Source organism: Micromys minutus (assembly GCF_963924665.1).
Source record: "Micromys minutus genome assembly, chromosome: 33".
Classification (NCBI taxonomy): Eukaryota; Metazoa; Chordata; class Mammalia; order Rodentia; family Muridae; genus Micromys; species Micromys minutus.
Window position 1 is genome coordinate 4,304,651 of NC_137968.1, and position 25,185 is coordinate 4,329,835.

At 45.0% G+C, this 25,185-nt stretch overlaps 1 protein-coding gene across 4 annotated transcripts in view; it reads right to left on the minus strand.

The window, feature by feature from the left end:
• The window catches only part of UBR5 (ubiquitin protein ligase E3 component n-recognin 5), a 97,088-nt gene that overhangs the window by 32,878 nt on the left and 39,025 nt on the right, over positions 1–25,185 (minus strand). For 3 of the 4 annotated variants that reach the window (XM_080909464.1, XM_080909466.1, XM_080909465.1), the window contains exons 10-24: positions 18,824–18,940; positions 18,632–18,742; positions 17,927–18,081; positions 17,066–17,183; positions 13,804–13,988; positions 12,515–12,624; positions 11,754–11,866; positions 9,930–10,073; positions 9,736–9,847; positions 9,370–9,524; positions 8,822–9,019; positions 5,797–6,007; positions 4,468–4,594; positions 749–900; positions 215–310 (exon numbers count right to left, since the gene is read on the minus strand). In XM_080909464.1, coding sequence (XP_080765590.1) covers positions 215–310; positions 749–900; positions 4,468–4,594; positions 5,797–6,007; positions 8,822–9,019; positions 9,370–9,524; positions 9,736–9,847; positions 9,930–10,073; positions 11,754–11,866; positions 12,515–12,624; positions 13,804–13,988; positions 17,066–17,183; positions 17,927–18,081; positions 18,632–18,742; positions 18,824–18,940 — 2,104 coding nt within the window. The remainder of the gene's footprint in view (positions 1–214; positions 311–748; positions 901–4,467; positions 4,595–5,796; positions 6,008–8,821; positions 9,020–9,369; positions 9,525–9,735; positions 9,848–9,929; positions 10,074–11,753; positions 11,867–12,514; positions 12,625–13,803; positions 13,989–17,065; positions 17,184–17,926; positions 18,082–18,631; positions 18,743–18,823; positions 18,941–25,185) is intronic. The other variant, XM_080909467.1, reaches the window with a different exon arrangement.

Below are 25,185 nucleotides of genomic sequence, written 5' to 3' on the forward strand. Positions count from 1 at the left end.
ATTCACATATTTTATGAGTTTCAAATGATTTCTTATGTAAACACCACACTGTAATGGATATAAAATTATACAGAAGAGGGTGCACATAGAAATACCTTTTTAAACAAAGAAAAAGAATCTGTGACAAAAAAGAAAATCAGCTTTATTTAAAGCCCTATATCCCGAGTGTCCTACTGAATTCAAAAAGCCCAAGTAGACACAGAGCACGTCTTACCTGGAATGGTGGAGGTACTTGCTCCTTGACCACTGCCAGTCGCTGCTGTGGTAAGAGATCCCACAGCGGGGGCCAGGATAAAATCAATGTCACCATCTTTCAGTAAACAGAACAGCAGGACGCAGATCATTATGGGCACACACCCCAACCCTTCTCTTAACAGGCCTTAAGGATTTTCTCCGTAAACCAATGGTCAAATCCAACAAAAGGTTAGGTGGAAATTTCTTCTCAAGACTATAGGAGGAATCCACTGACCCACTGGGCAGTTCATTCATTCTTTTTTTTTTTTTTTTTTTTTTTTTTGATGTATTACCAATCAAGAGATGGTCTAGCCTCTTACCAGTATAGGAACAAATTGTGTCAAGAGAAATTCTAAAAAAGCAAACTTCATAAACCAATTTTTCAACGTATCCAGTGTAGTGTGTTCACCATACTACATTCACAGTTTTTTAAACATTTCACAAAATGTTCTTTTTTTTTTCTTTTTACAACCCTGACACCTTATTAAAGACTGAATATAACAAAAGCTCTTACCAGGATCCATTGAAGGAGGGTCAGGAACCCAACTCGGAGGAGCTATGGGGGGTGAAACTGGATCCTGGTGGTCACTGGATGAAGCTCCAGCCTCATGTCTACCCAAACCAGCCGCTCGCAGCGAACGTCTCATCATTTCCCGTAATCGCAGACTAGAAGGACAAAACTGCAGCTCAGTACCACGGCTCAGCTCACGGGAGGCTCGTACACAGTTCTCATGAGAGGTCAGACTGGTCTAAAGCAAACACTGCAGGCAAGGGAATCAAGGACAGAGGCCAACTCTGTAGCTCACAGAATGAGTCAGGGGACAGATGAGGCTAGGAAGCCTAGCGTCCAGGGCAGCACTGAGAGCTCACAGGGGCTCCCTACAGACTTAAGCAAACGGAACAAGAGTCTCAGTGAAGAAGAATTAGGAACAGCCTTTTGTGCATTTAGAACAAATGAACAGCTAGACATTAGAAGAGTTTTTCAGTCCCATTTCCTAAAAATTAAGTTTAATAACAATTACCAACAAAACTACTGATTAGTATGAAATGAAGTTAGCCTAATAAATTTCTTTTCTATAACTCAAAAGCAATTAAACTAATATCCACATGAGCAATTTGAAAACAAAGAACAGTTTAAATGTTTTAATATCCAAAAGTCCCACAAAATAAAAAACAAAACAAAACAAAACAAAAAACCCTCAATAGTACATTTCACATCTTCAAGAAAGGAAACTAAAATTGTCCCTATCTGGGGCTCATTTGGTTTTCGCTCTTCCTGCTATGAAAAGCACACAGTCCAGGTCGGTGGTTTCCAGCACTCAAGATGCCCACAAAGACCTCCTTATGGGGACTGGAGCCCTTCCTACACAGAAGCCTGCACTGTGCCTGAATTCGAGTCTCCAACAGCCAAGAACCATGCTCAGAAATAATAGAAATTAAAAGAGCCCAAATCCCTTCACTGAGCCACACTTCTTAAAGCTTCCAACTAAGAACTCAAATGACCAGGGCCAGACACCACCGCGTGGGGACTTCTCCATGCTGCCAAAATCCCAAAGACAAGGCGGCTGGTGTGAGACCTGACACCCTACGAGAACACAGATGGCCCGGCCCTGGTGTCAATGTGTGAGGCTCCAACTATAATGCCTACTTCATCTCATCAACAGTTTGTTGCTTCTGTCGGATTAAAAAGTAAGGGCATGTCCATTTCTTTTAGATGCTATTTCCAGAAATGCATTTTTTAGAAACTTGTTTGTGCTGTACTTTTTGGAATCAACACTGAAAGACCCCACAAAGTAAATTTTAATGTCTGAAATACTATATCACCTCTTATAATATTCACTCCTACAAATATCTATTCAACATTCTCCCCCTTCCCAATCTAGAAACTTAAGATTAAACGTCTCTGTAAAATGGAAGGGAGCAGGCTGCTGTGACTATTTCAGTCACCGTCATCACTCAGAGGAAAAGGCAGGGTTCTTCCCAGTGACAGAACCCGCGGTGACTGTACACTGAGAAGGTAAGACGCTGGGCATGCCAACACGCTGTACTCAAAGTACAGATGGGGAAATGAAGTAGCGACCTGAAAATGTGTGCTTAGGGCTTCTTAAGGAGCGTGCTCATTCCAAGTTCACAGTGAAGTGCCTACAGGGCAGGAAGTATAGAGTACGTGACTGCAGGGAAGGCAGGCGTGAGGTGACACAGGCAGTGTCAAGCTAGAGGCAGACATGTTCGTCTAGAGGCATTCAGACCTTTGAAATCTTAACACTACAGAGGCCAAACAAACACGTGTGGAAGGAAGGAAGGAAATGGAGAGCACAGTCTCATCTTGAACTTGCAAACAAACGCCCAGCTTTCTTGTTGTGATGTAGTCAATATTAATGAGGGGTCATTCTTTGTCATGGTTTTAAATTGTCCTTAACCTTTTCTTCATTAGGTCTTGGGAACATTTTTAAGTATTTTGCCCAGCTCCTCATACAGATTCTTAAAAAATAAAAAAACAAAAACAAAAAGAAAATTCATCTTCAAGATGCTGTACACAATTCATGGATTCACCTGGATCCTCAGCCACGGAGGACAACACTGAGGCGATGCCACCTTGGCTGCTAAGAGTCAGAGTTTTGACACTTCTTCATGGAGGCTTGCCTGGAGTCATCTGCTTTCTGACAATATGGAAGAGCTCAGGAATGGTGCACTTTCCTCTCTGTGAGCACGCTATGTCCATGCTACAGAAGCCTTAGAGTCCAGTCATGTTCAAACACACCACTGTGACAAAAAAGTGAAGGTCATGTGTCTTCCAGATAACAACCGCTAGAGTACACACACCTGCAACCAGATGCATCAACCACGCTCTCCACTAATCTGCCCTCTGTACTCAGACACCACTGAGTCACATAACCAACTCGGCAGTCACAGCATCATCTGAAGTCATTACAGAATTCCAGTCAACGGGGAGACTGCCATCCGTCCTGAGCTCAGCCCAGGACTCCCAGCCTGCACTCAGCAAGGGCCTTCGCCTAGAAAACCCATGGTAGGTAGTGGGTTTCGGTCAGTGGAGCAGTCTGTGGGCGGGCGTCCTACTGCCCGGCGTGGACAGCGAGCCTCCTGTGCTGTCGTCTGTGCAGCCCGGAGTCTGCACTGGGGAGCACTGCAGTGGAATCTTCTGCACTTCCTCAAAGGAGCTTACTCTGCGCTTTATTTCTGTGAGCAACTCTTCGCCCACGCTTGAAGCTCCTTTTAGTCTTTGCCTTCAAAATAATCCTGATATGAAAAAGATGGCAGCGCTGGCACTGGGCCAACCGTACCAAGAGTCCAAAGTGATTGACTGGCACCTGCAATTCCCCTGAGGAAATGAAATACCTGAGATAATTCACACTAATTTCTTCGTGAAGAGTTTAAGTTGCTTTCCATTTTTGGAGTCAACACTTTGCTTAATGTACTTCTAAATAAATAAGCTGGTAATAACTTTCATTCTGTGTAGTATACATAAAGTGTCTGTACTATTTAAAATTATAATTTGATCATCCAGAGTTTTTGGTAAGTGTTACTTTTGGAGCTCAGGAACCTAAAAACCTGGTAGCCTTCCTAAGACCAATGTAAGAGGAAAAACAAAAATAACCAAAAACCACATTTAGAAAGGGGGAGATGAGTGTGTAGCAGAAAACAGGCCAAGAGAGTTATGACTTGAAGTGGCTTCCCACCTGTCACATGACCCCAGTGAGCAGCGCTCTCACCAAGCTTTTGTCAATAACCAGCAACTCTGACTCTGATATCTAAACTTGGGTTTTTTCTACAGTAAACTACTGAACTCTATGTTTATCATGTAGCCAAACACCTAAGGAATCTAAACAGGTTATTAAGTAGGTATATGAAGGGCTATCCATCAACAGCTCAGAAAACCTAGAAAACTGAAAATCAAGCATTCAAAATACACACTAGCCTTAGTGTCTCCCCAGATCACTAAGACATCTGAGGAATGGACCTAAAGAAAAAAGCTTCCTAAGAAGAGTAAGATAAAGTCTGAGCTGAGTTCAAATGATCCTGCTTATCAAGTGTGAGAGATCCTAGTGTTTAGAGTTGAACTCTAAACAGTAAGAAAGTGCCCCTGTGTTACAAGGAGACAAAAACAAAATGAAAGAGACCCCGCCAAGTCATGCACAGGACAGTAGAGACACACTGCTTTCTCTACTTGGACTTTTTCCTCCAATTAAAGTGTCCTTGTAAAAATCACATTACCTTCGACTACTTGAAGATCCAGCCCGATTACCTGGGCCATTACTTGAAACAACTGATATTGCATTTGCAATGGCCTCCACTGCAGAAAGCCTCTCTGCAAATGTGTTTCTTTCTGAGCGCTCAGCTTCTGAAAGGTAAGAAAAGAACTAGATTGAACCTGCGAAAACAACTGACAGGAAAGCAGCCGTTCTCCTGAGAGCTGCAAGGGTGTAGACGGTCTACACTAGGGCCACCACTTAGCTTCTTTATTCTGCCTCATCTCAACAACCCGCAAACACAGAAACCATTAAGTAAAAATAAGCAAATACTCTCAGTTATTAGAATATCAGTCTTAGTTTATATGCTACTGATAAACAAACCCTAGTGATTTTGATGACATTAAAAATGAAACCCACAGATCACATTTCAAAATGCAGTATCTACAAATAGCATCAGCAAAATTCAAAAATAATTACAAAGTTGTTCCTTCATTTAACCAATAAAAAAACTCCATGGCAAAATTCAAAAAAAAAAAAAAAAAAAATCCTTATTTATTGTCCAGTAACATTTTTTCCCTTCTAAATTCCAAACAATGGAACAAAAACTTGATTTGAGTGACTTAAAATATCACCTTCCTACGGTTAATTCGTTGGGGACTGCAGGTTGGAAGTGGCCAGAGAGACAGGCAGCTCGCAGTTATTAGGAGCACTGTCTGTCAGAGGGTGGTGGTGGCGCAAGCCTTTAATCCCAGCACTCAGGAGGCTAAGGTAGGTGAGTGTTTGTGGGTTCAAGACCAGCCTGGGGCAACCAGGGCCAAACACCAAACCTGCGTCAAACAAAGCAGAGATGAGGTTTGCTCTCATCCACCTACAGCTCCCTCTCCAGGAGATACAAGCCTCTGGCCTCCTTAGAACTGGCACATGTTAAGGCAAACAGAAATATACTTAAATTAAAATAAATGTTTGAGGGGTAGAGGGATGCCTCAGCAATAAAGGACATGCTCTTCCTGGGGACCAGAGCAAGGTTCCCAGCCGCCTGTTTGAAGTCCAGATCCATCCAAGGGACCCTCTGGGTCTTCCACACCTGCACTCACCAATGTACAAATGCCCACAGACATGCACGTGCGAGTTACGATATGAACGGTTCAGTCATTTGTACTTATAAAATTAGTTAAATTCATTTAGCATCAATACAGACCAAACTTATTGTCTGCTTCTACATGTAACCTTAGAAATATTTTTACAGACAAAAGTCAGACCTTCCAAGACTATACAAAATGAAGTAAAAGGATCCATGCTCACTATAAGAGTCTTCCTGTCCTAAAGGCTTTGTTATGGTTCCCAATCTTACCCTCTTCTTCTTTAGTTTCTTTATTGCTAGTTGGAAAGCAAACGGACACACAAGCATGTAAGATGTTCCGGTTGCCGTCACATCTGTGGCTGATGAACGTCTGTAACATCTGTAGGTTCTGCTCTAAAACAACTGCTTGCTCCAGATTCACAAGGTACTGTCGGCAGGCCTCATAGTCACATCTGAGAATGTGCTGCATTAGAGTTTGCTTCTGTCCTCGGAAAAAAAGAGGGCAAAACACATCAATGAAACTCAACACCAAACATGTCAAAAATTACATATATCAGAAATGCCTCAGGATGGAGAGATGGCTCAGCGGTTAAGAGCACTGACTGCTCTTCCAGAGGTTCTGAGTCCAAATCCCAGCAACCACATGGCGGCTCACAACCACCTGTAATGGGATCTGACGCCCTCTTCTGGTGTGTGTGAAAACAGCAGCACTGTACCTACATACATGAAATAAATCTTGTAAAAAAAGAAGAAAAAGAAAAAAAGAGATGCGTCATGTCCACTGTAACAGAATCATATCTTCAAGAAGTAGAAACTGATCACAAATGGTCTGGCAAAGGAGATGAACTCGCCTATCCTCCGTCAGGAGAGTGTACGGGGGAGAACAGAAGTAAAACTTCCTGTAGAACATAAGTGCATATTTTCAATATCCCAAAGCACCTCAACTTGCAGCAAATGAAAATGCAGTTGATACACAAAACAGCTAAGCAAAGATGGCTGCCTGTTATATGCAGACACACTGAGAGTCACTCAGCTTTCAAATTACAACTCTAGAAACACGGTCAGCCAAGTAAGCAAAGAATGTATACTTTATCCCAGACTTACTGACCAGCAAATGTAAATGCAGGAGTTACATTTCAGGACCCACGAGAAGGTAAAGGGGTAAAGCACTTGCTACCAGCCCAGACTGCCTGAGCTAAATCCCCAAACCCACATACACGGAGAAGAGAATCGATTCCCACACTTGATCTGACTTCCACCTGCACCTCCATCACCACCACAATCATGGATATGCTGGTGACTGACAGATGTAGGGAAGCCATGAAAACGCTGGGACACAAAGGGGGCAGCATCAGCTGTCCTCTCACAGCCAAAGTGCTTCGCTTGCTGGGAGGGCGGCTCAGCAACTACAGCGCACAGAATTTTTGCAAAGAACTCAGACTCGGCTCCCGGAACCCATGGTCCTCTAGAATCTTAGTTCCCAGGGGTCTGACACACTGCTCTGGTCTCCTCTGGTACCACAAACACACGTGCTGCACAAACACACATGCTTACAAATATTCATACATACAGACTATCCTTTGAACAAGCTCATTATTTGTACCTTACTAGAAACAAGCAGCTGTGTATGAAAACAGAGGGAAGAGGAAAAGCACACCACCTAACAACTTGCCAGAAAACTGCCTAAACTCATGGGGAGGAAGGAGCCCGAGGGGTCACTGTTCATATGACAAACTAAATCTTAAAGGACTTGGTCCGCATGGAAAAGGCTGTTTTCACTGTAGAATTAAGCACACTCTGGGTAGACTTAGGCTCTAAAGCAAAAGACAAAGCCTCCCCCAAAACCAGAAGCCCAGTATGTGGGCTCCACGCGATATTAGTATGTTGTGATACACAGCATAGCAGTCACAGTACATGGGTAACACGTGTTTCCTTGTTTTGTGTACTAGTCACTTGGTTGGCATCAGCAACTCTACGGGAGACTCAGTCGGCGTGGTGCTCAGGAAGCTTCAGTGCGCACCCCTATATCAGGGCATTACATTTGCAGCTCTACCCATGTCACCCTCAAGCCACTGAATCTGGCTCTTAGTGCTCAGGTTTGTTTTTCTTTTTATCTCCCACTGCCTTCACATATCTAAAATCCAAACACCTATGCTACCTCCTAAACTTCTTTAGAGGATCCAGAAATAGCAGCTTCATTCTTGCAAGCCTTTGGCTGTCAAGATGGCCTAGCAGTGAGAGGTGTTTTGTTCTGGAATCCTGACAACTCTGGCTCCATCCCCAGAACCCAAGTAAAAAGAGAACCAACTCCACAGAGGTGAGTGCTGACCTCTAAATGTGCACCTTGGGACACGCACATGCATACACACACACACACACACACACACACACACGAAAATGTGTGTGAACATAGATAATTTTTAATTAATAATTAACACAAGATCTTTTGTTCTTTTTTTCTTGAATTTGATCTCTTGCATTTAGCAAATTAAAATTTGCTGACTCTATTTGTGAAACCAAATCACAACCCAAATCCACTTCAGCTAAAAGTGCACGAAAGCTTAGTCATGACAGCTCCACGTGTACAGCCACAGGCCCTGACCACAGCACGGTTATCCCCCACGTCTCTCTCCTCCACAATCCCCAGGGCAAACAGACCGCTTAGAGCGCTCCCTTGATTACTGCCATTCTACTTCCTTCAAGTCCACCAAATCTGTCCTGTCCCCTTTCCCATTCCTAAGAATACAAGTTTGCTTTGTTTCTGACTTGGATTATACATAGCCTTCATCCGACTTGCTAAACATCTATTACTAATCTTTAAAAAAAAAAATGTCATTCATGACTCAACATCCTTCTGTTGGTATTAAGATAAAATTTAGGTGTCTCAGGCAAAGACAAAAGTATGGCCTCCCCAGCCATACTATGTGCTACTTCTGACCAGTACAAGCCTCACCTCGTGGCTAATACATCTTGCTAACTAACATTAAGGAGGCTCACAGATGGCGCCTAGCGCCACAGACAGCGATCTCTTCTCGATCTCTTCTTTCCCCTTACATGGTCCCAAGCTGATCCAGTCTGATCTCTATCTCAATCTGTGCCGTTCCAACAACATCCAGATGCCTCTTTGAGACGAAGTTATACCATAATCACTGACTTTCCTTACCTCTGTTATATTAATAAACTATTAGCTCTTGTAAGGAAGGGACAATAAATGATTTTTTTTTCATGAATTTTCTCATCAAGTCAATATTTTCTTCTGAATTAAAATGCCGAGTAATTTCAAAAGCTAGATTACCTCTACAGCCATGATGATAATGGCTGCTTTCTTTTTGATTGTTGAATTGGCAGGAAGATTTATTAAAGAATGTACACCCATCCCGAGACTGCTAATGGGTGGAAGATCGAGCCAGTCAGGGTCCCTTATTCCTCCCATGCAGTCTTTGGCCATTGGGTAGATAGTACCATTTCCATCTCGAAGAATAATAGGAGATTCCTACAACAGATGAAAGACAAGTCCAAGTCACAATTGATTAATTACACAAACCTAGTGTGACCACGCATGCCCAGGTTCTAGTACTTGGAAGGATAAAATAAAATAGTTCAAGTTCTGCCTAAGCTTGAGACCCTCATCATCCAAAAAGAAAGAAAGGGAAGGAGAGAGGGAGAGAGGGAGGGAAGGAGGGAGGGAGGGAGGGAAGAAGGAAGGAAGGAAGGAAGGAAGGAAGGAAGGAAGGAAGGAAGGAAGGAAAGAAGGAAGGAAAATGAAGGGGTAAGAATAAACCAAGACAGATTTTACAGAAAGTATAAAAATAAATTTAAAAGATTTAAAAATGAGCCTCTTGCCTGTCCAGCAGTGAAGATAGCTACATTTCTCTCATTCTGGCCCAGAAAAGCAACGCTGCTTGTTGGAAAATTATTTTCTTGTTCAGCTTTTCCTGTAGCCAGATCAAAGATGCAGTACCGGACCCAAGTGCCCGTCTTCAAGACAGCATGGACACCTTTCAAGTGCACATTAACGAAAAGAAAAATTAAAGAATGTTACATAGTTCAAGCATTTAACAAACGTGAACCTCTCCAACAGTGATGAGTCCGTCCAGCCACAAGTCACTCTGCTGTGTTGCACGGTGGGCAAAAACTGTCACACCAACAACTGCCTCCTAGGTCCACAGGTGCAGAAGATGTAACTGTAAAGAGTTATCAGAGCCTTACCTTTCGAGTCCACGTTCACTGCTAGGATTTCAGTCTTCTCAGGTATACAAAGCTTCTTGGGAGTCCTCTGAAAACAGTCGGGAACTTTTGGGGTGCCACCAGTTTTGACAACCTGCACAACAACAAAAGTGATTTTGCCCTCACCGTCACAGTCTGTGAGTGCTTGCCCACATTCTCAACTCCCAAGTCAATACCTGCAGCTCATCAATTCGAAGGAGCCTGCAGTCCTGCAGGAGAGAAGAAGGGTCAGCATCCGGACCAGAGCTGCTCTGACAGCTGCTGTTACTAGATGCGCCTGGAAACTTTACAGCTACATAGGCACCGTCCACCTTCAGCACCTAGAAATTGGAGACGGGTACAATGGTAGATGTTTTTAAAGGCTGGAATAAAAACATGCAAATTCTGCCTGTCCAGCTGCCAATACTAAAGACACTTAAGTCCTTGTAAGTTTGTATCAACGAACACAGCACTGCAAATTCAACCTGGGCAAAAGCAGAGAACCTCGCTGTTTATATCGACAAATCAAGACTGTAATGATCACACAGCCAGTAATCACAATGAATGTGAAACCTTTCCCTGACCCAAAACTAGGTCCACCCACGAAACCTCTCATCTTCTGTCTTTACTGTCTAAGCAGCAGTATCTGATAAACGAGTCTTATTTTTCAGGTTTCGTGAGTCCTACATTGGTCTTCACCATGCAGCTGACTGGGGCCTTGGATAATTTCTAGGTCCTTCCTTCTCCACCTCCAAAGGGATGACATTACAGAAAATACCCTGGCATCCACCCAGGTCTGCGGCCTAGGCAGCCACAAAGCTCTTCATATGGGATTAGCATTACTGAGGACAAATGGACGCTATTAATATTTTATTTAATAAACTCAGATTACCAGACCACAGCTGGTGGCCACACAGCTGTCACCCTGGAGATGAGTTGAACAATGCAGGAGACAAGCACAGGCCTTGGAAGCAGGACACCTGAATGTCACCTCCTTCTATTCAGTATTTGTGAGGTTAAGGCAGCGTAATTTTCCCAAGTGAAACTACAGTTAACCAAAGGTTTTATAAGCCCCTTATAAATTGCAGATCTTGATTTATTATTCTTTCCATTGTGTACAAATGAAAAAAAATCATATTTTACAAAAGAAGCAATCAGAAAAGCTTCACTGTGCAGATACTCTACACCTGTGGGGAGAGTTAAATTATGTACTGAAGGACAAAAGGGCTAATTAATGACATCCAAGCAAATGGCTTCCATTTGCTTGGCTTCCTGGAAGAAAGTGGAAAAAGAAAAAAGGTAGTGCAGTCCAAAGGGCCAGTGCCTGTGTAAGTAACACAGTAAGCGTCCTCGAGTACCATGGATTCAGCACAGGCACACACACCTGTATACACTCTTTCAAGGGCACACACACCTCACATACATATAAATAATCTTATTTTTTAAAAAGAAATAGTAATGCATCTCTCCAGCTTTTCTGTACATCTAAACTTGGCACAAATTAAACTGCTTAAGGTACACGTGGTGGCTATCCCAGGTGGTCAGGTTGAAAACTTTAGGAATTAGCTAAAACGCAGGGGGCTGGGTACATCTGTGAGCAATTTTTTAATACGTCAATGGAAGAGAAAATCTGGGCCCCACCTTCTGCCGGCAGCCTACAAAAAGGAAACAGAAGGAACTCTTTGCCCTTTGCTTGCTCTCACTAGGAACCCTTTCCTTCACTGGCATTAAAGCCTACTTCTTCACAAAATTCCAACGTTATCTACACGGAAGGCCGACTGAGACAGCCAGCCTCACGGACTCGACTGCCTCCAAGGACCTCCCCTCAGAACAGTCACCTAGACTGAAGTCCCACTATGTTCCTGTTCTCAGCTCTGTCCTCAGGAGGATCCTAACAGACCACAACAGCATCTCTTCACCTCAGCAGAGACCCATGTGAATCTCAACTCAGACTAAAGGAGACAATTTAAAGGCAGCCTTGAAGAAAGAGGTAGTGACTGATTCCCATCGGCTGAACGCACCTTGCCCACAGGGACGTTCTTAACGTCTTCCACAAACACGACGTCCCGCAGGGACCACTGCTCTTCGTTCAGCTTCTCCTCTTCCTTCGGAGCAGGAGTCGATCGGCGTCGCTCTTAAAAACACAATGTTGAGATCAAAAGGAGAATATGAAGCACCCTGACAGTCCGTCGGAGCATCAGTAAGGACAGTAGTGAAGGAGTCAAGAGTCGTCAAGTCGCCCATCCTAAACTGAGGTCTAACATAGACCTCTTCCTTACTTCAGATACTCACAGTAAACAAAGCTTTCTCCGCAACTAATATTTTTACAAATAAATACTAAAACGAGCCAACACTTAAAAGGAATATATTCCATGTACTTCTTAAAGGCACTGTGTAGTTTCAATCTGGGACTATCAATAGGACACAGTTCTAAACCTGGGTTTATGAATTCTAAGAACAAGCTGAAATTAGGTCATAACTAATACACGAAGTAGTTAAGGATCTCCAAAGGAGCTGTGATGTATATTCTGTGTAGTGTGTGTGTGTGTGTGTGTGTGTGTGTGTGTGTGTGTTTCCACTGACATTTAAAATTTTTATATATGATTAACTATAACTGTCATATATACTGTCTTTCCACTTAAAGCTGTACTAAAAACAAAACCAGAAGACACCCAGGGAACACACAACTTCTATAAAGAGTTTGTAAATGCTACTCTTGGCTCGTCAGACACAGTGCTGTTGTGCGCGTGCGCACTCGGTCACGCACAATGACAGAGCTTACTGTACGGCATGGATGCGCTGCTGGCAATTGAGGACGCATCGCTGCAGGTGGACGCTGGCGACGGTGGCGGGCCCATCTCTGTCTTCACGGGCTCCTGCTTACTCTCGGGTCTAAGATGAGAAGAGCAGAGTGCTCTCCTTAGAACCAGGCAACAAAACAAGAGACTTTCAAACCACTTATTGAAACAAGTTTACAAAAGAGGGAAAAATCCTTATTAAATGGATATAAGTTTTAAACATCAGATGTATTTTATGGCAACAGTTCCATGTAATAAGACAATGCAGTAAACGAAGCTCTCCAAACTCAAGGTGGCAGCGCAGACACTCCTCAGGAGATGCAGCCGAAACCACAGCCCCATGAGTTCAAGAGGCTGCGCACACTTATATAAAATAAAGCACAGTTATTTCGAGACACAACCACTTAGTTGCTCACAAACATTTTAAAACTATTTTATCACATAAAAAAATTTTAAAGGAAAAAAAAGGCACTAAAACTATAAAATCTTAGATGCTGGTTGGTGTTACAGGGTTTTGCGTTCTTTTAGAGACAAAGATCCTCTGTGTAGCCCAGGCTGGCCTGGATCTCATTCTGTAGCCCAGGCTGGCCTGGAGTTTAAAGGAGATTGGCGTGCCTCTGCCTCCAGAGTGCTGGGATTAAAGGCATTCAATGAAATTCCCAGCAGGTTTATTTTTAACTTGCTGACAAATCTCTGGGCTTCTGAGCTTCAGCTTGCACTTTAGCATCAGGAAAAACAGCAGTCAGAGTTAACAAATGTATAGTCGTCACATCAGTTTGGGTAAGAAGCGCACAACCTTCAGGACTTCAGACACCTGTGCACCCCAAAGTTAGCAAAGAGAGAACACTTTTCCAGTTACAGCGATGTCACGGACGAACCGTCTCGGGGACAAACAACACGAGGCCTCAGGACGGTTCATTCCCTTGTCACTCTGACCCCCATCAGGACTATTACCATGCCTGCAGAGGTGGTCAGTTCAGTAAGAGAACTTATTTTGGGCGGAGGGGTAGATAACATTTGAAATGTAAATACAGAGAATATCCAATAATTTTTTTTTAAGAGAGAACTTATTTCTCTTCCAAAGGACTATGACTGGCTTCTAGCACACACAGCAAGCAAACCACTTATACCCATAAAATCAAACATTTTAAAGAAAACTGTAAAGCACAGTACGAAACGAAAGAGCGAGTCACCGTGGCTTCACTGGGGACTGTGGCTGGTGAGCGAGTTCACACACAGAGGAGCTGAGGTGCTAGCTGAGGCCAGTACTCACTTGGTCTCACTGGCTTTGCTGGCCTTTTCCAGGCTTTTCAGACTCTCTGGAGAGCGAAGCTGGAATCTACAGCTGTCATTCATATTCCAGACCGACTCCATTAGGACACCGACTTTGGGAATCCCAGCACTGATTGAAAAGGCAACTGCTCCGGCATGATACAGAGGGTTGTTTCTTAAGCACACCTAGCGAACACAAGAAAGTCAGGACGATGGAGCCCACACCGCCAACCAGTTCAAACGTGCGGGAAAGTGCACTTCCTGTGTCTTCAGACTCACACGCAACAAGGACACAGTGCACCCTTCTCCACTCGAACAAACATTCCTACAACTAACGAGCAGTACCGGCAGCCCGTCTGCTAGCAATGAGCCAGTGTCAGCCACTCTACAAGGGGAAGTAACAGAAGAGAATTACTGTTCCCGCTCCGACCACTCTCAACCTTTTCCTGCTCAATTCGCATTGGGCACAGGTTCTAATGTGACCTCAGCCGCCAGTGGGCACTGCGGTCTTTACAGGAGTGAAGTGTGCAGCCCAGCCCGTACCCAGCACTCACACGGCAAGAATGAAGAAATGCCTCAGCAAAGCCCGGCTAAGACTCCAAAACAAACACTAACCTGGGCACCAAGGTTTTAAGCAAGTGCAGTTAATGATCTATAAAACGCTTGCTGGATAGAGCAGGAGATAGTAGAGGGCCTTAGAACTAATTATTCTCTCCAGCTTAAAAAGTCAGAGGGTCATTCATGACCGTTATTGGCGAACTGTCAAAAGAGAACAGCCCACAGTAGTGGCTCCGCTCTCCTGACGACAACCCAGCATCATCAACTGCAGGTTTAGCATAAATAAATACTCTCTAAAGCAAACTTGGAACTTGAAAAAATATTGCCACCTTCTGTCACAAGCCAAAGCCAGCAACTGCAGGGCTCAGGATATGCTTCTGCTTCCTCAGTCTCCCTGACATCTCGTGACTACACCTGTCTAAGTTCTCGCCAGGCATGGTGGTGCGTCCTTTTAATACTAGCACTCAGGGATGTCTCTGAGTTTAAGACCAGCCTAATCTACACAGCAAGTCAAGGCGAGACCCCATTCCAAGAAAATACATAAAACTCCTCACAAACCTATCCCTAATAAACTAGTGAAAGCTTAGAGCCCAATAAATGCTCAACAAAAGCACTTTAACTGAAATCAAAACATTGGTTATTATTAACTGAAATTATTAGCATCGTCTTACAATTCTTCTTACAATAAATGTGCCTCAAAGACAAGGAACAAATCAAAGTCTGGGCTAGCAGTGACGAATGAACAGTTGGTAAATACAGCATTCTCGACTACTAAGAACTGCGGAGCAGGGGAGCGGGTCTTTTCCTGTCGGAAAGTCAGTGAGCTCGAGTCTGTGGCTCAGTAAACCTCTGGCGTGCTCTATGCTTCCGCAGTTACTAGCGATGCCCCTTCTCTGACCGTCCCCTCTGGTCTAGCCCAGGGGCTGTCAGCCTTCCTAGTGCTTCCACCCTCTCTTATTTGGAGTCAGCCCATGTTGTGAGAGACCCAAAATATAAACTTGTTTTCACTGCTACTTCCTAACTGTAACTTTGCTACTATTATGAACTGTAGTGTCTTGACTGACTACTGTTAAAGGGTTTCCTAGACCCCACAGCTGAAACCCACTGGGCTAAAAAAGGCTAAACAATTTAGAGCATTATTGTTCCCAGAGGACCTGGGTTTGGTTCGAGCACCCACGTGGCAGCTCACAATCATCTAACTGCAGATGGAGGAATTCAACATCTCCTCCTTCAGGCGCCTCTGTCCCACCTTCCCTGCTGGCAGTGAAGTGTCCGGACTGTCAGCTCAGTCACGAAGAACTGCTGTTCAGACTTGGGTAAGTGGTGAAAACTGAGTCACCTTGTGCAGAGCTGACATTTCTAGTTGAAGATGAGCAACTCAGAACAAGACAAGCGCAAACTGGGGAAGAGGTAAGGAGACAGAGCCGCACACAAAGGAACCAGTCCAGAAGAGCTGGGACTCACTGGGACTTTCTTGGCACGGAGAGTCGGGTGAGAGGGCAGTTAGTACTGAAAGGAAGCTGAGGTGAAGACATCTTGAGGAGGTAGGTGGGCTGAAGGAAAGCCCCACCTGTCCTAAATCCCACGACCCATGACACGCTTGAAGCTTTTCACAGTACAACACCTGCTGTGATAAATACTACATTTTATCATAGAAGATAAATATCCGTCAGGATCCTTCTGATCTCACACATCAATGTCCTGAAAGCCTTTTAGTTCTGTGGGTCATCTATTTTTAATAGTCACATTTAATAATCTCATTTTAATAATATATTAGTAACTACAACTAAAAACCTTTAAAATATTTTGATAGTAATAAAATTTTAACTATCAAAAGCAGCCAAAATATTAGGGACAATAGTCCACAGTTAGTATTTTGATAATCTCTTTTCAAAAATCTTTTAAGCTTTTTCTTTTTAAATTATGAGTGTGTTTGTGTGCCTGTATGCGTATGTGCTCAATGGTGTGCAAGCACACACAATGGTGTGCCCAGCAGGGACGCTTTTAACCCCTGGGCTCTCAGCAGCATTTCTAAGTCCTTTTATCACGTACTGTGTGCACAAGTGCTATGAGTGTACACACGCCACGGTGTGGCACACGTGCCATGGTGTGCATATGGAGATTAGGGACATGGTACAACTGTTTTTCTCCCTCTACTCTGAGGCTCGTGAGGTTAACGGAAAGCTGAACCATCAACAACCCACGTTAGTGAACTCACGTTCTCGTCTCCTCCACGCACTCTGCCGTGCTGTGTGCGGCACTCAGACATAACCAACTGCAAGTGGGGACCTGAGGCCCGCAAGAGCCTCCTACACTTGTATGTTAGGAAGTCATTGTCCAGCGTGGAAATGCAGGGACCTGACAGAGTCTATGACCACACCGCACACTGCTCACCTCCAGGACTCCCCTAGGTTGTCACATCATAGACACGTCTGTCCTTACTGCTAGGACGGCCACAACCAGCACTTATCAGAGTCACTTAGGGCTCTGCAATGGAAAAGCACTAAATAATTCTTAAAGCCAGGCCAATAAGGAAACCCTGCTCGGTAGGAAACTCCTACAGACGTGAGACAAGAATCTACACTGCTTCTCTGACGGAAGGAGGCTGACATGCTATACAGCCCTGTTAGGGGAACTGCTCATAGGGGGAGAACCATTTTTTTAAAGAAACAGCCACGTAGACAGGCTCAACTCTGACCACTCACCTGAGTCCCAACAGTGATGTTTGGCATGGAGGAAATACCAGCACTGGATTTGGGCTTCTTATTCTTTGCTCGAGCTTTCTCTAACATTTTCTTCCTCTGACTAAAAGGAACAACACCCCTGAGGGGGAGACAGAAATGGGTCAAAAGGCAGAGAAGTCCGTTACCGAACTCTAAAGGTCCTCAGGCACGGAAGTACTGCTGGTGCACAGCTTCCCAACAGCCCCCCAGCTCCCCACTGACCTGCAGCTCCCATTCACACCCTGCTCACAGCTTTACCAGTAAATAGCTGTGTCCAGTTTTAGTCAATCTTAAGGATTAAATTCTATAGAAAATACACCAATATTCTCTTTATAATTAATTCTTCCTACAAATAATTATTAGTACCCCTAAAAATACAAAGATTAACTTTAGAGCCTTCACAGTATGTGTGTGTGTGTATATATATATATACACACACACATATATACATATATATATACACACACACATATATACATATATATATATATATAAAACTATTGAAAAACATTCATGCAATAAAATTTTAAAATAATGTATCCTGTAATTTACAACTGTGTAATAACACAGTACGTCTGAATTTGTAGAAGAACTAAAACTACCTGCAAACACTAGCCGTGGTCTGTACAAAGTAGGAGTCCGTATCCTTTATTCTACTTAGTGTTCTCGTAAAACTTAATAACAGACAGTGTTTACATAAATGTCTTCTTAACTTTTCAGTGGAATGGCTTTAAAGGGAAACTCCTTCCTGAGCCTCCAAACGCTGCCTTTGCACTGACCTCACGATGGCCTTTTGTCTTCAAAGCTGTCTCTATGTGGTGACAACACTGTGAGGACACTTACCACCAGTATAAACTGTTCTCCAGCTGGGCGCAGGTGTAGAGGGCACAGCAATGTAAAGAAACTATCCGTTCTCCTTGGAGCTCAGAGTACGTCTGTGCCGTGTGCTCTAACTTAGAAGCCACAGAACTTAATGTTTCATCCACCCACGTAGCAACCTAAGGAAGATGGCGGGAGGCTTAGGAGCTGCAGTCAATGCTCGAGCAAGGTATAACGTATATTCTATCACCTCCAAGTGTAAAATGCTTGGAGTTCAATACAACAAAAATAAATATTTCAGAAAAGGTTCCTGGGGGCTGAAAAGACTGTTCAGTGATTAAGAGCACTTCCTGCTCTCACAAAGAACCCAGGTTCAGTTCCCAGAACCCCATGCAGCCTCAAAACTGTCCTTAACTCCAGTTCCAGGAGCAACAGCCTGTGGTCACCACTGACATGTATGTGCAGGCGCTCACACATTCATTTACACTGAAGACTAAAATCCTATTTCCTTGTAGTCAAACACCAAGCATCTAAGGCACTAACCATGTGCTCCTTTTTTGGCCTGGAGAGGACTGACCCTCCCACGCTGTCCCTCTCCCCTCCGCATGTCACCATGCACTCACGCACAACCACAGTAAGCAACTGTGAACTCCAGGATATTGAAGGCTTTCCTACGGACCTATGTCAGCTTTAACATGGAATGTCCACCAATGCAGAAACGGTCCCTACCTTGTTGTTTTCAGTAGCTACGGTTGCTCTTATGCTGTTTGCAGACAGGAGGACTATCTTCTCATTAGTCAACCCCAAGAATGTTGCTCGTGGATGATGCAATGAAGGGCTCTTTGAAAGCGTAAGAAAAATGATTAGTACTTCCTATGTAGATGTGGAGAGCCATTCACTCCAAGACTGCCTGACAAGTACCTGGGCATTTCTGTAAGGCTCAGACTCACTCCATTTCCACTGATAGAGTTCTCCTTTACTGCTGACAGCGAGGAGCTCAGAATACAGAGCCCCAATGCAGGTGAACTTTGTTCCATCCTATAAAATAAAAACAGGTAAATAAATAAACTGTGAACACACAAACTGCCAGATTCTGTGATTTAAACTCTGCTCTAAAGCACTACAGAAACCCAGAGTGGCTGTCACACAAGCACACGCACAGCTGCAGCGTCCTCCCAGCCTCGGCTCTCCTCTCCGGCAGCGCCCTCGCTCTGCGGTACCCTGTCCTCCACCAGGTCCGTGCAGACGCTCACACGCCGCCATCCTCGCTCCCATCCTGCATCCTTTCAGCTCACACAGCCCGGGACATCTACCCGTGTATCTCACACACAGAGGGGTCTCTTCACCACTGAAACCCAAACTGTCCACAGAATGTACTCAGCGAGGATGCTAAATTGGGTGCGGAGGAGAGAGGATTCCTTCCCAGGAGTGTCCTTCCAAGATATTGCTGAGAACAACGTCCCTATTTTGGTTTGTCTGGTAACTTTTAAGTTCATTGACTTTTAAGGTAAACGACATACAATAAATTAGGATGCAATTATATCAACAACAAAAAAACAGTGACCATAAATATGATTTTTAAATGTAAAACAACAATGACTGAGCCCATAAAGATGATCCCCAGACACTTAAAGCAAAACCTGCAGTGACGGAGTCTTGCTGGTCAGAGAAGCCACACTGCTGAGCTAACGTGACATCTACCAAGGGTTCCAATCAACAGGTTGTACCTGAGAACTTAGAGACACTGTCACCTAGTGGACCTGCTCCACTTCCACTTCAAGTCACTACAGATGAAGGGTGACACCCAACAGAACTTAAATTCAAGTCAGCAAAGCCGTCTTCCTGGAGGCCCGCCGGCTCTCCTTGTCGGGACCACACTGAGTCCGACCTCCTCTACCTCACCCAGGCTTCTCTTCAGTCACAATCAAATCAAACACAATCAACAGCATCGGCAATTGGGAATCCGAAACCTAGGTCGACTCACTGAAGGGACCTGGGTCAGTTCCCTTTCTCATCTGAGATGACTGTGTGTTAACGATGGGGGCGGAGACACAGGGCCTCCTACACAGTACAAGTTCCCAGTCAGATTCTGCCACACCCAAGCCACTCCCACGTCACCTTCCTGCAGCCTTACCTGTCACAGCTCTGATTTCCCCAGCACCTGCATCTCCAGACAAAGACCTCCCACACCACACACACCACACACACCGACACACAGTAAGCCCCTCCCCCTCCCCACTACTCAGCCAGCTACCCCTCAGCAGCAGCCTTGCTATTTCATGGTGCGAGGTTTCTGAAACCAGTACAGTAGTGCTTCTCCCCTCCAAGGTGTTCGGTGGCACACACTTCTAGTCCTGGTGCTCGTAGGAGGATCCAGAGCTCAAGGCTGGCCTGAGCAACAGACCCATTGTGCGCTGCCACATGTCCTCTCTTATGTAAGTCACTGTGGCTCTCTCCAATGTCCTTACCACACCATCTAAACTATGTCACTGTCCCCTAAGGCTCCACCCTCAGCCTCACCGGTCTCCGTGTTGTGTGCAGAGCTCTCTGAAGAGACTGTGCTATAATGAACATCATTCCACATGGACCAAGCATCAAGCGTTAAGAAGGTACTGAGAGGAAAACGCTAGCCGCACCCAAAACCATGAGTACGGCTTCTCCGAGAAGAGTGCTGGAAACCAAGACCCACATTGGCAGGCAGGGCTCCTAAAGGCCCACGTCATCTGCAGTCCCCTCCTCACTGATGATGCCCACCACCCACCCTGACACAGTGACCTCACCTTCCTCACTGATCCAACCACCATGTTCAAACGGACCACATTTTCCTTTTCCTGTTCTAGTTCTCCGAATTCCGGCAGTGGTCACGTTTTTAAAACAAGCAAAACCTCACCACCCTCATCACAGACCCTCTCTAAAGACTCTGATGGACCACTAGATTTCTTAATTCCTTAGCAAGCTGACGCACAGTCGCCTACAATCCACGCCTTCCTCCATCTCCGAGTTGTAAATTACAGCAGCAATTCTGCACATTCCCTGTTCTGCAAACATGCCTCTATGAGCTTCCATGACTCAGAATCCATGCACGATTATGGTTAATGCTCGCTTTACATTGCTTAAATGTCAGGTCGTCTGTGAGGCCTTTCTCCAGACTCTAGAATGGAATCAGTCATTTCCCACTCAACCCCCAGAGAACTTGCTCTACTGTTAACCCACACGATCTACCGTAAGAGCCCCTCAATGAGCCCTACCCTACTGCAGGCCACCATGACACACGGCACACCAACCAAATGCACAGGGAACAAATGAAGTGACCCCAGCATCGCACCACCCTGGATAAACCATCCTAGATGTAAAAGGACAACAGGCCCTCTCGGAACTGAATTACTTCTTTAAAAATTACTTTCTACATCCTTCCATGATGGCCCACCATTCACCAAGACAAGTCCTGAATGACCAGCTGGGCCAGTCAGGACCTGAAAAATCAGCTATGGACCAATGCAAATGAATGGCGCAATTACCAGCCTAAGGAAGGGACCAACAGCTGCCTTCTTCACTGAGCACACACAGTGTGAGCACACACAGTGCTGGGACAGAGAACAGCAGCAAAGTTTGCTGTGGCATGTGGTCAGCCGTGGGACTGTCCTCTCCTGCCTCATCTCCTTCCTAACGACGGCCCTGCTCACTGCTCCTTTTCTGCAGGCCTGTCTTGTTTTACTCATCATCAGATTACATTTCCTACACTGTATACATTTTGCTTGTTGTCTTGCTGGCCTGGTACTCATAAAGCGACCTGAGGGCTGGGATCCGAGGCATGTGCCATAATGCCTGGGTGGGGCCAACCTTTCCTGGACATTTCTTAGAAATTTCTAAGTGTCAACAAAACAAGCTCCCATCTCTGACTTTGTTCCCGTGCTCATCCACAAGCAAACCAGGGCAGAGGTGAAGCAGCGAAGCCAATAAACATGTTCCAGTCACTGACTTCTCGAAGCAGGGGTCACAGGCTGGCCTCTTCTCTCCACCATTAGACACAGCATAGCTTCCCATTTAAAGAGCTGTAGGAATAAACAAACTCATACCCTAAGCTTTCTGAAAACATATCCAGAACAGTCAGGGACATTAGTGCTAAGTGACAGTGCTGATGTGCAGATGACTTCTGTACCCTCCCACAAACACCGCTAAGCCCTTCCTGGGAGCTTAGCAATGGAGAATAGAAGCATCCTTAAGGGGCTGGAGAGATGGCTCAGTGGTTAGAGCACTGACTGCTCTTCCAGAGGTCCTGCGTTCGAGTCCCAGCAACCACATGGTGGCTCACAACCATCTGTAATGGGAGCCAATGATGCCCTCTTCTGGTGTGTCTGAAGACAGCTACAGTGTACTCATATAAAATAAATAAATGAAACATCCTTTAAATCTAAATAGTGTGTGTTGTCAGAGGACAAAGAAATTCTTATGTTTAGTGAGTCTTCCTTTATTGCACACCTTTGAGGTTTCAACAGGATGCCCCAGCCTGTTACAGTAAAATAGTTGCCATGGTTGAGCAGACCCAAACTCTTACACACTGACACCACTTACTTAGCATTTATGCCTTACGTGTGCGCGCGCTCGAGTGTGTGTGTGTGTGTGTGTGTGTGTGTGTGTGTGTGTGTGTGTGGTGAGTTGCCATATCCTTATCCTTCCACGATATCTTCCATCACACATTACCGGTGTCGCCAACTTCACTGTCTTGGAATGTCTGACATTCCTTGTTTGAAGACTCCACACTTAAGTGAAGTCACACAGAACGCAGGTCTGTCTCACAGACTACTTTCCTCTAACTCTATCCCTACTGTGACAAAGAGGATATGTCAGCTGCCCACTCCCATGTGCACGTGTGTGTGCATCTGTGTGTCTGACACGCCATTCACAGACACTGTTTTCCATATTCTGGTTACAGTCAGGAACACTGCCATGAGCAAAGGAGTGTCCACCCCATGGGTGCCAGCATCCCCTCTTAGTTCAAAGACTCTACACAAACACACACTGTGGCCCACAACCATCCACAAGGACAAACACAATACATTAATCAAATGGATGAATATAAAAATATAACTTACAGGAGTGAATTAGGTAAAGTGGACCTATCCTTTCTGACCTCAGAAGAAACTGACTCTGCTTCCATTCAGAGTCCTAATCAGGCTGCTGGCTTCACCGCTGACCACAGCAGTGACCACATGAGCACTGGCAGAGTTCAGTTTTCTCATCGATCTGAGTCCTTAGTGCTTCCGGCAAATAAGCAGAAGAGGCAGCTCAGTGGCTGAGGGCGGGGCCTACCCTCCCAGAGGGCCCAGGTTCAATTCCCAGCACTCATGTATCTGACAACTTCCCAGCATCCTCTTTTGAGTTTCAAAGAAACTAATGCAGACAGATGTTTGATACCCATGAAAAGCGTAAAAAGGAAGAACGAACAGTTCAGGCATAAGCTGTAACACACAAAACTGAGCCTGCCTTTTCCTACGCTGACAAGGAAAGAATGTAGAGACGTTATCCTATGATGCAAGAACTACCAAAACTCAATTAAAAAAAAAATCTTACCACAATGACAAAAAAGTCATATTTAAAGAGGAATTTGTGCCCATGGTTTTAATCTGTCTCTTGCAATAGACTTGTAGGGTTTTTTGTTTGGTTTGCTGGGTTGTTTGTTTGTACTCAAGACAGGGTTTCTATGTCACCCTGCTGTCTCCTGGAACTCAGAGATCTCTCTGCCTCTGCCTCCTGAGAGCTTAAGGGCCTGTGCAGCCATTGCCTGTCAGACTTGAAGCTCTGAGAAAAGGTTTAGTCATCAGTGCAGACAAGCTATGTAGAAAGCAGCAGGCCTCTAGTGGCAGCCAGTCAACAAACATCTGTGACACAGAAGGGGGTAAGATGGGCTCGGGCTTGTCATCTGTTCTGACGTGTTACTGAAGCAAAGCACTCCAAGGCCCTCTTAGACTCTCAGTTCTCGCTGTAGCAAATACCAAGTGTACCCAATGCTGGTCTCCTGTGGCCCACTCACTCCCTTCCTTCAGCCCCTCACGTGTTCCCCTTAAACCTCTCACTCAGGACGCACAATCCCTAACCAATCTGGTGAGAACAAAAACCATGACAGCTCTAAACACGCAGCATCCAACTGCACAGTTGGAGGGATGAGAGGAGGGAGAGGGGAAGGGGAAGGGAAGGGGAGAGAGGGGGAGGGAAAAAAGAGGGGAAGGGGAGAGAGGGGGAGGGGGAACAAGAGGAAAGGGGAATGGCGAGTGGAGAGGAGAACACAGTGGCTCAGGCATTCTACCACCAGAAAGGGCCCAGGGGAAGCGCTGAGGACTGAGAGCACAACTCAGCCAAGTGTAGCAGCAGCCAGAGAGAGCAGTCCCAAGACAGTGTTAAAGTGCACGCCCCTCTTGCATTCAAGTTTCCCACATGACTATGTAAGCAAAAACCATATTAACTGGATTAAGATTGATAACTATAAAAAAAAACATAAGATATGGAAGATTTAATATCCTTCCAAATGAGTTCGAAGACATGAAAAATAAATTCAGGTCACACTCTATCTGCTAGCAATTAACTTCAAGTTGCACTGACACCCTTTCTCCTCAAGAAAGGGCCTCATGTGGCCCAGGCTGGCCTGATTCTCCTGCTTCCCAAACACCAGGATCAAAGGTGTGGACCAGAAATCTGGTTTATTAGTTTATTTATGCCTAAGAATTAAGTCCCACTCAACCATCTGTGGACACAGAAAGGGAAGGTCATTCTTTTTAGTGTGTGAAAACCATGATTTTCTTTTTAAAAAAGCCTGTGAAAATGAATTCCCCACTTAGACAATGGCGCACACACCACCAACAGACTCCATTTATGGTAGAGATGGGTCATAAACATCCAAATCAACTTCACCAATCTAGGCGCCTTCTAGAATTCACTCCGCCCTCAACTACTCTGTCTACTACCTTACATCGCACGGTCTGTCAAAACTTACTTCATGCATTAGAAATCCACAGCCCTCAAACCTACACACCCCGCGTCAGTGACTAGAGCCTGCCCTGTAGACCTAGGGTCCGTGGGACGTTTCAAACCTAGCAGTCAGTGTCTAGCAGAGAATGGAACCATTATTAAAGTTAGCGGCAGCAGGAAAACGCCTCGAGGGTAAATGCTCATGTTTCTGGGACCACCACCCCAATCCTGATCCATTTCATCACGCAGCAAGCTGACCACGGCACACGTGTTGCCTTGCTTAGGAATGCAGCAGAGATCTCTAGGGGTCTGCTTCTACA